A 12,725-nucleotide genomic window follows, 5' to 3' on the forward strand; every position below is an offset into this window, starting at 1 on the left:
ACCCTGTACGAAATTTCCAAGTTACAATTTTTTGGGTTACACCACTGGAAAGAGCAGTTCAAAACGATTCTTTTGAGTGGTTTAACCTTCCCGTATTTCCAAAAATATCCATTATACAGGGTGTTCAAGTTTCAGACTAGTTTTTTAGTTACAAGTGGACCAAAGCAGTTTTTGGCAAATATCTCCAAAACGGTGTGAGTTACAAAAAAACTGCGTGACATCAAAAAGTTTCTAAATGAACCACTTAATCGACCCACGTAACGCTAAAACCTCGTAGCGGTTGCCTGTATACAGGGTGGGCACAAAAATGATAGTGGTTTCCTAGTTTTGGCCACCCAGTATAAAATTTTTGAGTTACATCACAGGAAAGAGCAGTTCAAGACGATTATTTTGAGTGGTTTAACCTTCCCGTACTCCCAAAAATAACCAATATACAGGGTGTTCAAGTTTGGGACTAGTTTTTTGGTTAAAAGTGCACCAAACCAGTTTTGGGCAAATATCTCCAAAACGGTGAGAGTTACAAAAAAAATGCGTGACATCAAAAAGTTTCTAAATGCACCACTTAACCGACCTACGTAACGCTAAACCCGCGTAGCGGTTGCCTGTATACAGGGTGGGCACAAAAATGATAGTGGTTTCCTTGTTTTGGTCACCCTGTACGAAATTTCCAAGTTACAATTTTTTGGGTTACACCACTGGAAAGAGCAGTTCAAAACGATTCTTTTGAGTGGTTTAACCTTCCCGTATTTCCAAAAATATCCATTATACAGGGTGTTCAAGTTTCAGACTAGTTTTTTAGTTACAAGTGGACCAAAGCAGTTTTTGGCAAATATCTCCAAAACGGTGTGAGTTACAAAAAAACTGCGTGACATCAAAAAGTTTCTAAATGAACCACTTAATCGACCCACGTAACGCTAAAACCTCGTAGCGGTTGCCTGTATACAGGGTGGGCACAAAAATGATAGTGGTTTCCTAGTTTTGGCCACCCAGTATAAAATTTTTGAGTTACATCACAGGAAAGAGCAGTTCAAGACGATTATTTTGAGTGGTTTAACCTTCCCGTACTCCCAAAAATAACCAATATACAGGGTGTTCAAGTTTGGGACTAGTTTTTTGGTTAAAAGTGCACCAAACCAGTTTTGGGCAAATATCTCCAAAACGGTTAAAGTTACAAAAGAAATGCGTGACATCAAAAAGTTTCTAAATGAACCACTTAACCGACCTACGTAACGCTAAAACTGCGTAGCGGTTGCCTGTATACAGGGTGGGCACAGAAATGATAGTGGTTTCCTTGTTTTGGTCACCCTGTACGAAATTTCCAAGTTACAATTTTTTGGGTTACACCACTGGAAAGAGCAGTTCAAGACGATTCTTTTGAGTGGCTTAACCTTCCTGAACTCCCAAAAATAACCAATATACAGGGTGTTCAAGTTTCGGACTAGTTTTTTAGTTACAAGTGGACCAAAGCAGTTTTTGGCAAATATCTCCAAAACGGTGAGAGTTACAAAAAAAATGCGTGACATCAAAAAGTTTCTAAATGCACCACTTAACCGACCTACGTAACGCTAAACCCGCGTAGCGGTTGCCTGTATACAGGGTGGGCACAAAAATGATAGTGGTTTCCTTGTTTTGGTCACCCTGTACGAAATTTCCAAGTTACAATTTTTTGGGTTACACCACTGGAAAGAGCAGTTCAAAACGATTCTTTTGAGTGGCTTAACCTTCCTGAACTCCCAAAAATAACCAATATACAGGGTGTTCAAGTTTCAGACTAGTTTTTTAGTTACAAGTGGACCAAAGCAGTTTTTGGCAAATATCTCCAAAACGGTGTGAGTTACAAAAAAACTGCGTGACATCAAAAAGTTTCTAAATGAACCACTTAATCGACCCACGTAACGCTAAAACCTCGTAGCGGTTGCCTGTATACAGGGTGGGCACAAAAATGATAGTGGTTTCCTAGTTTTGGCCACCCAGTATAAAATTTTTGAGTTACATCACAGGAAAGAGCAGTTCAAGACGATTATTTTGAGTGGTTTAACCTTCCCGTACTCCCAAAAATAACCAATATACAGGGTGTTCAAGTTTGGGACTAGTTTTTTGGTTAAAAGTGCACCAAACCAGTTTTGGGCAAATATCTCCAAAACGGTTAAAGTTACAAAAAAACTGTGTGACATCAAAAAGTTTCTAAATGAACCACTTAACCGACCTACGTAACGCTAAAACTGCGTAGCGGTTGCCTGTATACAGGGTGGGCACAGAAATGATAGTGGTTTCCTTGTTTTGGTCACCCTGTACGAAATTTCCAAGTTACAATTTTTTGGGTTACACCACTGGAAAGAGCAGTTCAAGACGGTTCTTTTGAGTGGTTTAACCTTCCCGTACTCCCAAAAATAACCAATATACAGGGTGTTCAAGTTTCGGACTAGTTTTTTGGTTAAAAGTACACCAAACCAGTTTTGGGCAAATATCTCCAAAACGGTGAGAGTTACAAAAAAAATGCGTGACATCAAAAAGTTTCTAAATGAACCACTTAACCGACCTAAAAACGCTAAAACCTCCATACGGTTGCCTGTATACAGGGTGGGCACAAAAATGATTGTGGTTTCCTAGTTTTGGCCACCCAGTATAAAATTTTCACATTAAATTTTTTTGAGGTACATCACTGGAAAGAGCAGTTCAAGACGGTTAATTTGAGTGGTTTAACCTCCCTGTACTCCCAAAAATAACCATTATACAGGGTGTTCAAGTTTCAGACTAGAAGAGAAAGGCTTATCTAAATTCCTCAACAAGTAACTACGCAGTTTAGTTTGACAACACTGTAAACTATTTACAATTTAAAAAAAATCCTAAAATTTGGAAAAATTTAGTGTATTATACAGGGTGTCCCAACGATACATTTATCCGATAGCCTCGCAAGGACGCCAATCAATTGCTCTCGAACAAACCGAATCAGAGAGAGACACCCTGTACATTATCAAAAATATTCAAAATATAAAGACACTTTGATAATACTACCAGAAAAAAAAACAAACAAAAATTGAGATGACGTCATAACCCATAATTTGACACATTAATGACGTCATCGCAATTTAGTTTGACTTTTACTTAGGCCACCGCGTAGGTATACCAGTTTACTTAAAGCGGTGCAATACAGGGTGTGTGTTAATAACAAAGAAAACGGCACAGTGGTGTGGTTAGTAGTATACATGGTGAACAGAAAAATGAAAAACACACACAGAGTGATCCAATAAATACTCACCATTTTTTACAAGTAGTTTTTTGATTAGACCTACTGGATCTACAAAGAAACAAAAACAAAATTACGACCAATCGGATTGGTGGAAAATATCGCGCATATGGTGCGTTCATGGCAAGAAGGCTGTTACGTCATCGCAGGGTTATTTTGCCGGTATACGGTGTGTTTTAGAATGGAAAAATGCTACCGCACATACAGTCGCTGTGTATTTAAAGGACACCCTGTATACCTACATAAAAATTTATAGAACAAAAATTAAATATTTATTTTAAACGGTTAATTGATTTAATTTAAATTGGATTTATTATTATCGGTAAAAAGAACAGGAATGTGGGTGTGTCAATGTAAATGGTCAACAATCGAGGTGCCTACGTCACTGTATACTGGGTGGAGCCAATATAATATTCAGATTAGGAGCAGATAATTTTATGAAAGTTATTTTACATCAATTATTTACAAAGTGTCCCTTTGTAATCTTTAATAAAATAATAAAAATAAAAATAATAATAAAATTTAAAAGGTTTGTTGGGAAAATGGAATTTTGCACTAAAAATAAAAACAAAAAATTTAAATTAAATAATCAATTAATAAAAATATTAATAAAATTATTTATTTTTTTTTAAATATAATTTTTTTATTTTATTTTTAAATTTTTTATAAACTTAGTAGTATAAGGAATTCAAACTAAATAGCGATGACGTCATAAAAAAAAAATTAAATTAAATAATTAATTATTATTAATATTATTAATTATTTAATTTTTTTTTTAATATAATTTTTTTATTTTATTTTTAAATTTGTCATAAACTTAGTAGTATGAGGAAATTCAAACTAAATTGCGATGAAGTCATAAAAAAAAATAAATTAATTTTAAATTAAATAATTAATTAATATTATTAATTATTTTTTTTTTTTATATAATTTTTTTATTTTATTTTTAAATTTTTTATGAACTTAGTAGTACATATAAGGAAATTCAAACTAAATTGCGCTGACGTCATAAATCCTTTGTGACAATATAAACGTCACTGAAACAGCCAGTAAACAATATGGCAATTTGCAATGCTGTTTTTTGCCACCGGGAATGTCATTGCTGTGTTTCTGTCAAATTTACTTCTGACAGGGTTTTCTAGTACCGTCCAGAGACTTTTGGAAAGTTTCGACAGATTTTCAGTGGTATTTAGAGGTTTTCGGCAAATTTCCACAAATTTTCGGGAAAGTTTCGCTTGCAGAGGTTTTTGGAGATTTTAAAAATTTTCTGGCAGTTTTCAAAAGTTTCTAGAAGGTTTAGGACACTTTTAGAGACTTCTGGTAATTTTCAAAGATTTCTAGAAGATTTAGAACACTTCTAGAAGCTTCTGGCTATTTTCCAAAGTTTCTAAAAGGTTTACGACACTTTTAGAGAGTTCTGGTAATTTTCAAAGATTTCTAGAAGGTTTAGAACACTTCTAGAAGCTTCTGGCTTTTTTCAAAAGTTTCTAAAAGGTTTAGGACACTTTTAGAGACTTCTGGTAATTTTCAAAGATTTCTAGAAGGTTTAGAACACTTCTAGAAGCTTCTGGCTATTTTCCAAAGTTTCTAAAAGGTTTAGGACACTTTTAGAGACTTCTGGTAATTTTCAAAGATTTCTAGGTTTAGAACACTTCTAGAAGCTTCTGGCTATTTTCCAAAGTTTCAAGAAGGTTTAGGACACTTTTAGAGACTTCTGGTAATTTTCAAAGATTTCTAGGTTTAGAACACTTCTAGAAGCTTCTGGCTTTTTTTCAAAGGTTTCTAGAATGTTTAGAACACTTTTAGAAGCTTCTGGCAATTTTCAAAGATTTCTAGAATGTTTAGAACACTTCTAGAAGCTTCTGGCTTTTTTCAAAAGTTTCTAGAAGGTTTAGGACACTTTTAGAGACTTCTGGCAATTTTCAAAAGTTTCTAGAAGGTTTAGAACACTTCTAGAAGCTTCTGGATTCTTTCAAAAGTTTCTAGAAGGTTTAGGACACTTTTAAAGACTTCTGGTAATTTTCAAAGGTTTCTAGAATGTTTAGAACACTTTTAGAAGCTTCTGGCTTTTTTCAAAAGTTTCTAGAAGGTTTAGGACACTTTTATAGACTTCTGGCAATTTTCAAAGGTTTCTAGAATGTTTCAAGCTTCTGGCTTTTTTCAAAAGTTTCTAGAAGGTTTAGAACATTTTTAGAGGCTTCTGGCAATTTTCAAAGGTTTCTAGAAGGTTTAGAACACTTCTAGAAGCTTCTAGAAAAATTTTCAAAAGTTTCTGAAGGTTTAGGACACTTTTAGAGACACCTTGTAGGTGTAAATCCACTCTACTAAGTAAACACCACATCTGGTTAATGTATTTCTAAAGGGTGGGTTTACATCTCAACCCTTGATTCAAATTACTAGACTAACTAATGTGTGGTTTATACAGGAAAAATGGCAACATTGCATTATCTACAGTGTGAGTTACCACGTTGATTTTTTGACCACCCTGTATAGTAAATAATTAATAAAATTGGTAAAATTTTCTGATTGGACACAATTGAAGAAGGAATTAAAAATCGCACAAGTTTCAGTGTAAATATCTCAAAAACCGCACAATTTTGGTAGAAAACATAGTAGGCCAGATTGTAGCTTAAAATATGCAGAATCTACCCTTACTAATATACCGGGTGTCCCATTGGAAAAAATTCTACTTTTTGGGCACAAACTAATATACAGGGTGTCCCATTGGAAAAATTCTACTTTTTGGGCACAAACTAATATACAGGGTGTCCCATTGGAAAAATTTCTACTTTTTGGGCACAAACTAATATACAGAGTGTCCCATTGGAAAAATTCTACTTTTTGGGCACAAACTAATATACAGGGTGTCCCATTGGAAAAATTTCTACTTTTTGGGCACAAACTAATGTACAGGGTGTCCCATTGGAAAAATTCTACTTTTTGAGCACAAACTAATATACAGGGTGTCCCATTGGAAAAATTCTACTTTGTTGGCACAAACTAATATACAGGGTGTCCCATTGGAAAAATTCTACTTTTTGAGCACAAACTAATATACAGGGTGTCCCATTGGAAAAATTCTACTTTTTGGGCACAAACTGCACCTTCCCTATTAATCGCCCGTAACTCGGTTATTTTTACAGTTACAGGGTGGTTCAATATATCAAATTGTAGCCCTGAAAACCTTCTTCATGGTCACCCTGTATAAAATCGCTAAGGTAAAGTGCAGTCAACTAAAACACACGGGCGATGCGGTTTAGATTACACAGCAAAAACTCGATGAGAAGGACGACGTTTAAATACATCAAAACAAAGCTTATATACAAGGTGTCCCATGTTTTCCGATACAGGGTGTGACAAAAAAATCTCAAAAGTTCGTCGGTATTATTTACCATTTTTGGTACACCCTGTATATTTTGGTAAAAAAAATAATTCCTGAATTGCATTCTAAAATAGACAAAACTAACGTCAAAAGTAAAATTTCTGTCAAACGTCAACTTTGACAGCCTGTAACTCGGTTATTTTGACAGTTATAGAGTTGATTTTTTTTACCATCGTGTAGGCCGTGAAATTCTCTTTAAATCACCTTGTATAGTTCTAGTAGCAAAGTTGTCAAATAACTGAGTTATTTTGACTTAAAGTGTCAAGAGTAAAATCACCCTCAAACATGTGCTAGCTTAACTTTGACAGCCCGTCACTCGGTTATTTTGACAGTTATGGAGTTGATTTTTTTACCATCGTGTAGGCCGTGAAATTCTCTTTAAATCACCTTGTATAGTTCTAGTAGCAAAGTTGTCAAATAAGCGAATTATTTTGACTTAAAGTGTCAAGAGTAAAATCACCCTCAAACATGTGCTAGCTTAACTTTGACAGTCCGTCACTCGGTTATTTTGACAGTTATGGAGTTGATTTTTTTACCATCGTGTAGGCCGTGAAATTCTCTTTAAATCACCTTGTATAGTTCTAGTAGCAAAGTTGTCAAATAAGCGAATTATTTTGACTTAAAGTGTCAAGAGTAAAATCACCCTCAAACATGTGCTAGCTTAACTTTGACAGCCCGTCACTCGGTTATTTTGACAGTTATGGAGTTGATTTTTTTACCATCGTGTAGGCCGTGAAATTCTCTTTAAATCACCTTGTATAGTTCTAGTAGCAAAGTTGTCAAATAAGCGAATTATTTTGACTTAAAGTGTCAAGAGTAAAATCACCCTCAAACATGTGCTAGCTTAACTTTGACAGTCCGTCACTCGGTTATTTTGACAGTTATGGAGTTGATTTTTTTACCATCGTGTAGGCCGTGAAATTCTCTTTAAATCACCTTGTATAGTTCTAGTAGCAAAGTTGTCAAATAAGCGAATTATTTTGACTTAAAGTGTCAAGAGTAAAATCACCCTCAAACATGTGCTAGCTTAACTTTGACAGCCCGTCACTCGGTTATTTTGACAGTTATGGAGTTGATTTTTTTACCATCGTGTAGGCCGTGAAATTCTCTTTAAATCACCTTGTATAGTTCTAGTAGCAAAGTTGTCAAATAAGCGAATTATTTTGACTTAAAGTGTCAAGAGTAAAATCACCCTCAAACATGTGCTAGCTTAACTTTGACAGCCCGTCACTCGGTTATTTTGACAGTTATGGAGTTGATTTTTTTACCATCGTGTAGGCCGTGAAATTCTCTTTAAATCACCTTGTATAGTTCTAGTAGCAAAGTTGTCAAATAAGCGAATTATTTTGACTTAAAGTGTCAAGAGTAAAATCACCCTCAAACATGTGCTAGCTTAACTTTGACAGCCCGTCACTCGGTTATTTTGACAGTTATGGAGTTGATTTTTTTACCATCGTGTAGGCCGTGAAATTCTCTTTAAATCACCTTGTATAGTTCTAGTAGCAAAGTTGTCAAATAACTGAGTTACTTTCAGTTAAAGTCTCAAGAGTAAAATCACCCTCAAACATGTGCTAGCTTAACTTTGACAGCCCGTCACTCGGTTATTTTGACAGTTATGGAGTTGATTTTTTTACCATCGTGTAGGCCGTGAAATTCTCTTTAAATCACCTTGTATAGTTCTAGTAGCAAAGTTGTCAAATAAGCGAATTATTTTGACTTAAAGTGTCAAGAGTAAAATCACCCTCAAACATGTGCTAGCTTAACTTTGACAGCCCGTAACTCGGTTATTTTGACAGTTATGGAGTTGATTTTTTTACCATCGTGTAGGCCGTTAAATTCTCTTTAAACCGCCCTCTATAGCTCACTCAAAACATGAAGGGCTTGCCTGAAAATTGCGGATTACGTCATCGCAAACTATTTTGATTTTTGCCATACATCTAATACTTTCAGGCCAGACAGGGATGATTTAAGGTACAAAAAAAAAATAAAGAAGGGATCAGTCAGACCCGTGACCTTCTGCTAGATCCTTAAGGGCTGAAAACACCCTCGATTTTTGTCGAAAACCGCCCTTATCCGGTCGAATTTCTCGGTTATTTACTTTTCCCTCTTTCTGCAAGTTACTCACTTAAACACCCCCTTTTGCTATATTTTGCTATTTTTTTCTTTTTGTCACATTATATTCAAACCTAAATATCTGGCTTATTTGAGACATCCTGTATAAACTTTTATACCTCAATGGATAGCCAATGAATTGAGCTTTCTAAAAGTATACACACTTCGGTTTGTGGGTTGGACAGTTTGGGCGCTAGAGGGCGTTAAAGTTTAACAAATTTTTTTGTACACTTTTGGTACACTGGGTCAAACAAACTTAAATTACTCACTTATTTGAAACACTCTGTATATATTTTTATACGTCCATGGATAGCCAATGAAATGAGCTCTCCAACGGTATATAAACTTTGGTTTGTGAGTTAAACAGTTTTGCCACTAGAGAAAGTTAAAGTTGAACACATTTTTCTGTGTATTTTTGGTACACTGGGTCAAACAAACTTAAATTACTCACTTATTTGAAACACTCTGTATATATTTTTATACGTCCATGGATAGCCAATGAAAAGTGCTTCCCAACGGTATATAAACTTTGGTTTGTGAGTTAAACAGTTTTGCCACCAGAGAAAGTTAAAGTTGAACATATTTTTCTGTGTATTTTTGGTACACTGGGTGATTCAAACTTAAATTACTCACTTATTTGACACACTCTGTATATATTTTTATACGTCCATGGATAGCCATTGAAATGAGCTTCCCAACGGTATATAAGTTTTGGTTTGTGAGTTAAACAGTTTTGCCACCAGAGAGAGTTAAAGTTGAACACATTTTTCTGTGTATTTTTGGTACACTGGGTGATTCAAACTTAAATTACTCACTTATTTGACTCACTCTGTATATATTTTTATACGTCCATGGATAGCCAATGAAATGAGCTTCCCAACGGTATATAAACTTTGGTTTGTGAGTGAAACAGTTTTGCCACTAGAGAGAGTTAAAGTTGCACATTTTTCTGTGTATTTTTGGTACACTGGGTGATTCAAACTTAAATTACTCTTATTTGACACACTCTGTATATATTTTTATACGTCCATGGATAGCCAATTAAATGGTCTTTCTCAAGGTATACCCACTTTGGTTTTTAAGTTGTACAGTTTGGCCACTAGAGGGCGTTAAAGTTGGACATTTTTTTAAACCCAAAAACCACCAAAATTGAAGAAAAAATCCCACTTAACCTATTATATCAAGTGCGGTATACGTGACAGTTGTCATGTGACCACCAAAACTGTCAAAAACAACTAAAAAAATCCTAAATGAATTTCCAAGCTGGTAGGGAGGAAATTTGGACAGTTTTGGCACAGCCCTCTCGGTTTTGTGGATTATGACACTTGCAAGTGACAGTTTTGACATTTCAATGGTCGTGTGTCATGTGACCTGAAGCCTTGACAGACAACTACCACCGAAACTGTCAAAAACAATTTCTGTCAAATGAAAACCAAGTTGAGAAGAGAATCTGGACAGTTTCAGCATAGCCCTCTTGGTTTTCTAGATTTTAACACTTACAAGTGACACTTTTGACATTAATAAAACTGATTTTTGACAGTTGAAAGTTGAAATTGTCACTTACTGTTTTGCCAACCTAATCTATCATTCTAATCTCAATTTAGTTCAGGATTGCCAAATTAGGGATGTTTCCCAGAAAATAGAGGATTTTCTCAGTTTTTAGTGGTTTTTTTCAAAAAAATTCTGTCTTGACAAAAGAAAGTTGAAGTTTTAGGCTACATTTTGACGTTTGAACCAACCGTCCAGCTGTCATAGTAACCAAGTTAGGAGATGTCAAACTGTGACACCTTCACAATATTTCTAGTACAACTACACTGTTGTATTTCCTGGTCAATATCTCGGTTATTTGTAGTTTTTTTAAGAAAACTGTATTCAGATAAAAGAAAGCCAAAATTATGAGCTACATTTTGACGTTTGAATAAACCTTCTAGCTGTCATAGTAACCAAGTTAGATGTCAAATGAGGACACCTGTCAGCATAAAAGAAACTGCACTGGGGGAAATCGAGTTGACAACCCTGATCTAGCCTAACAAAAAACAATTTTGGTAGTCTTTTGTATTTTGGGAATTATTTTGACAGTTGCAAGTGACACTTATAAAACTGATTTTTGACAGTTTACATGTTCCAGTTGCACAGTGACAACTTTTGACATTATTTAACTGTTTTTCCCCTAAACTGGCTAAAATCAAGTCTAAACCTGACTTGGACAAGTGTTATTGTTTAGACTGGGTTACTTTGCACTTAACCAATCACATTCTAATCTCGATTGAGGTTCAGTAGTGGTGAAAACCAACTCAGCGAGTGTTGAAGGATACTACACTGATTTCCTCTTCAAAATTAGCTAGGAAATTAGTAAACATAAGGCTAATAATACAAATCAAATGAGATTAGTAATTTAAGCACAAAAAAAACAGTGTCAGGGTCAATTTCTGTTGTTCTAAAGGCTGGTTTCTCTCCCAGGAGAGTGTTTGCAATTTTGGGGGTGATGAGTGTAGAAATTTAAAATCAATTAACACTATTTAATGAATTGCCACAACAATGACCCTTATAAAGGACAAATGTACGTTTAATGAGCACCAAATTAGGAAACAAATCGTACTTACCGCTATGTTCAGTGAAAATATTGGAGACAATTTGTCGTCCATCTTTCACGGGCCTAGGCCTGTTCCTAGCCGTTCTGGCCGAATGATTACCAGCGGGCAGGGTCCGTTCTTTGGTATTTTGGGCCCCCATGGCCTGCACACATACCCTATTGTCCTCCAACCAGCCCCAAATTTCAACACTCGCTATAGCGACAATAACTCAGCAAACCGGGGAAAAATCAATGAAAAGTGCCGTAAACTGCATTTTCCCGCACCACCGCGATCGTCCCGACTAACAATTCATTTTATTTGTTTAGGAAATTCTACAAATAAACAGGATTCAGAAGGTTTTTGTTGTTCGCAGACCCCTACTGACAATTCAATTCCGCCATCTTGAAACTGTTGCTCTGTCTTTGTTCGCTGCGCGAACGATCGTATCGTGCTTTCTTTGTCTGTTGTGTGCATTTTCATGCACTGTTCGATTTTTGTTGGTTTGACGTTGCCCGTCAGGGGGATCCACTTGTCTGGTCTGTCAAGTCGGTAAAGAAGCACACTGTAATTTGCCTAAGGCTGAACTAGAAATGGGCGTTTCGCTTATTTAGGACTAGGGATGAGGTAATCACCGAAACAGGTTAAAATCAGTTTTTTTTGTGCACTCTGTATAGTGACTGTAGTGGAAGTATTATCAAACTTAGTAATAAAGACTGATTGAAATAAATCTCAGGGATTTGACCGGAAACTGATGGTTTTAATTTGACAGTTACAGGGTGGTACTACATATATATGAATTTAAAGCTCCTGAATCCCTCTTTTGACCACTCTATATAATGTCTATTGTAAAAATATCAAAACTCGAGCTATTTTAATAGTAAATACAGTGTGAACTTAATTTAACAGTTTCCACTTTGACAGCCCTTAACTCTCGGTTATTTTGACAGTTACAGGGTGATTCAATATATCAATTTGTAGCCCTTAAAACCCTTTTTTAACCACCCTATACAGTTTCTAGAGAAACAATGCAAATAACTGAATTATTTAACAAAAAAATAGTCTAGTGCAGAAATTTGACACTTTCCCTCTCAACAGTACATAACTCGGTTATTTTGACAGTTACATTTTCACAATTTTCACAGAATTGTCTCTAGTTAACTGTCGAGTACGTCACAACTATCAAAATTTGACAGAAAATCCTACTTTAGCTATAAAAACCATTTGAAAAGGTAATAACACTGCTAAATGTACTCTTTAAAGCTTTACGGCTTGGATTTTGACAGTTGCGATGCAATTTTGTTAGAACGCATTCGGAATTGTCTCTAGTCAACTGTCAAAAACGTCACTCCTATCAAAATTTGACAGAAAAACCTCCTGTAACCTGTAACTGTTAAAACCATCTGGAAGAGGT

At 35.4% G+C, this 12,725-nt stretch overlaps 1 protein-coding gene across 7 annotated transcripts in view; it reads right to left on the reverse strand.

Annotated features, from left to right (window-relative positions):
* Positions 1-11,754, reverse strand: part of Abl (tyrosine-protein kinase Abl) — a 59,452-nt gene extending 47,698 nt beyond the window's left edge. For 3 of the 7 annotated variants that reach the window (XM_081988718.1, XM_081988723.1, XM_081988721.1), the window contains exons 1-2: positions 11,345-11,753; positions 3,260-3,298 (exon numbers count right to left, since the gene is read on the reverse strand). In XM_081988718.1, the coding sequence (XP_081844844.1) occupies positions 3,260-3,298; positions 11,345-11,474 (169 nt within the window). In that variant the 5' untranslated portion in view covers positions 11,475-11,753. Of the gene's footprint in view, positions 1-3,259; positions 3,299-11,344 lie in introns of all 7 variants that reach the window. The other 4 variants (XM_081988720.1, XM_081988719.1, XM_081988722.1 and 1 more) reach the window with 3 other exon arrangements.
* Between the last annotated feature and the right edge of the window lie 971 nt (positions 11,755-12,725).

The sequence above is a fragment of the Ips typographus genome, linkage group LG10 (assembly GCF_016097725.1).
Source record: "Ips typographus isolate SLU linkage group LG10, UJ_Ityp_2.0, whole genome shotgun sequence".
In the NCBI taxonomy this organism is placed as follows: domain Eukaryota; kingdom Metazoa; phylum Arthropoda; class Insecta; order Coleoptera; family Curculionidae; genus Ips; species Ips typographus.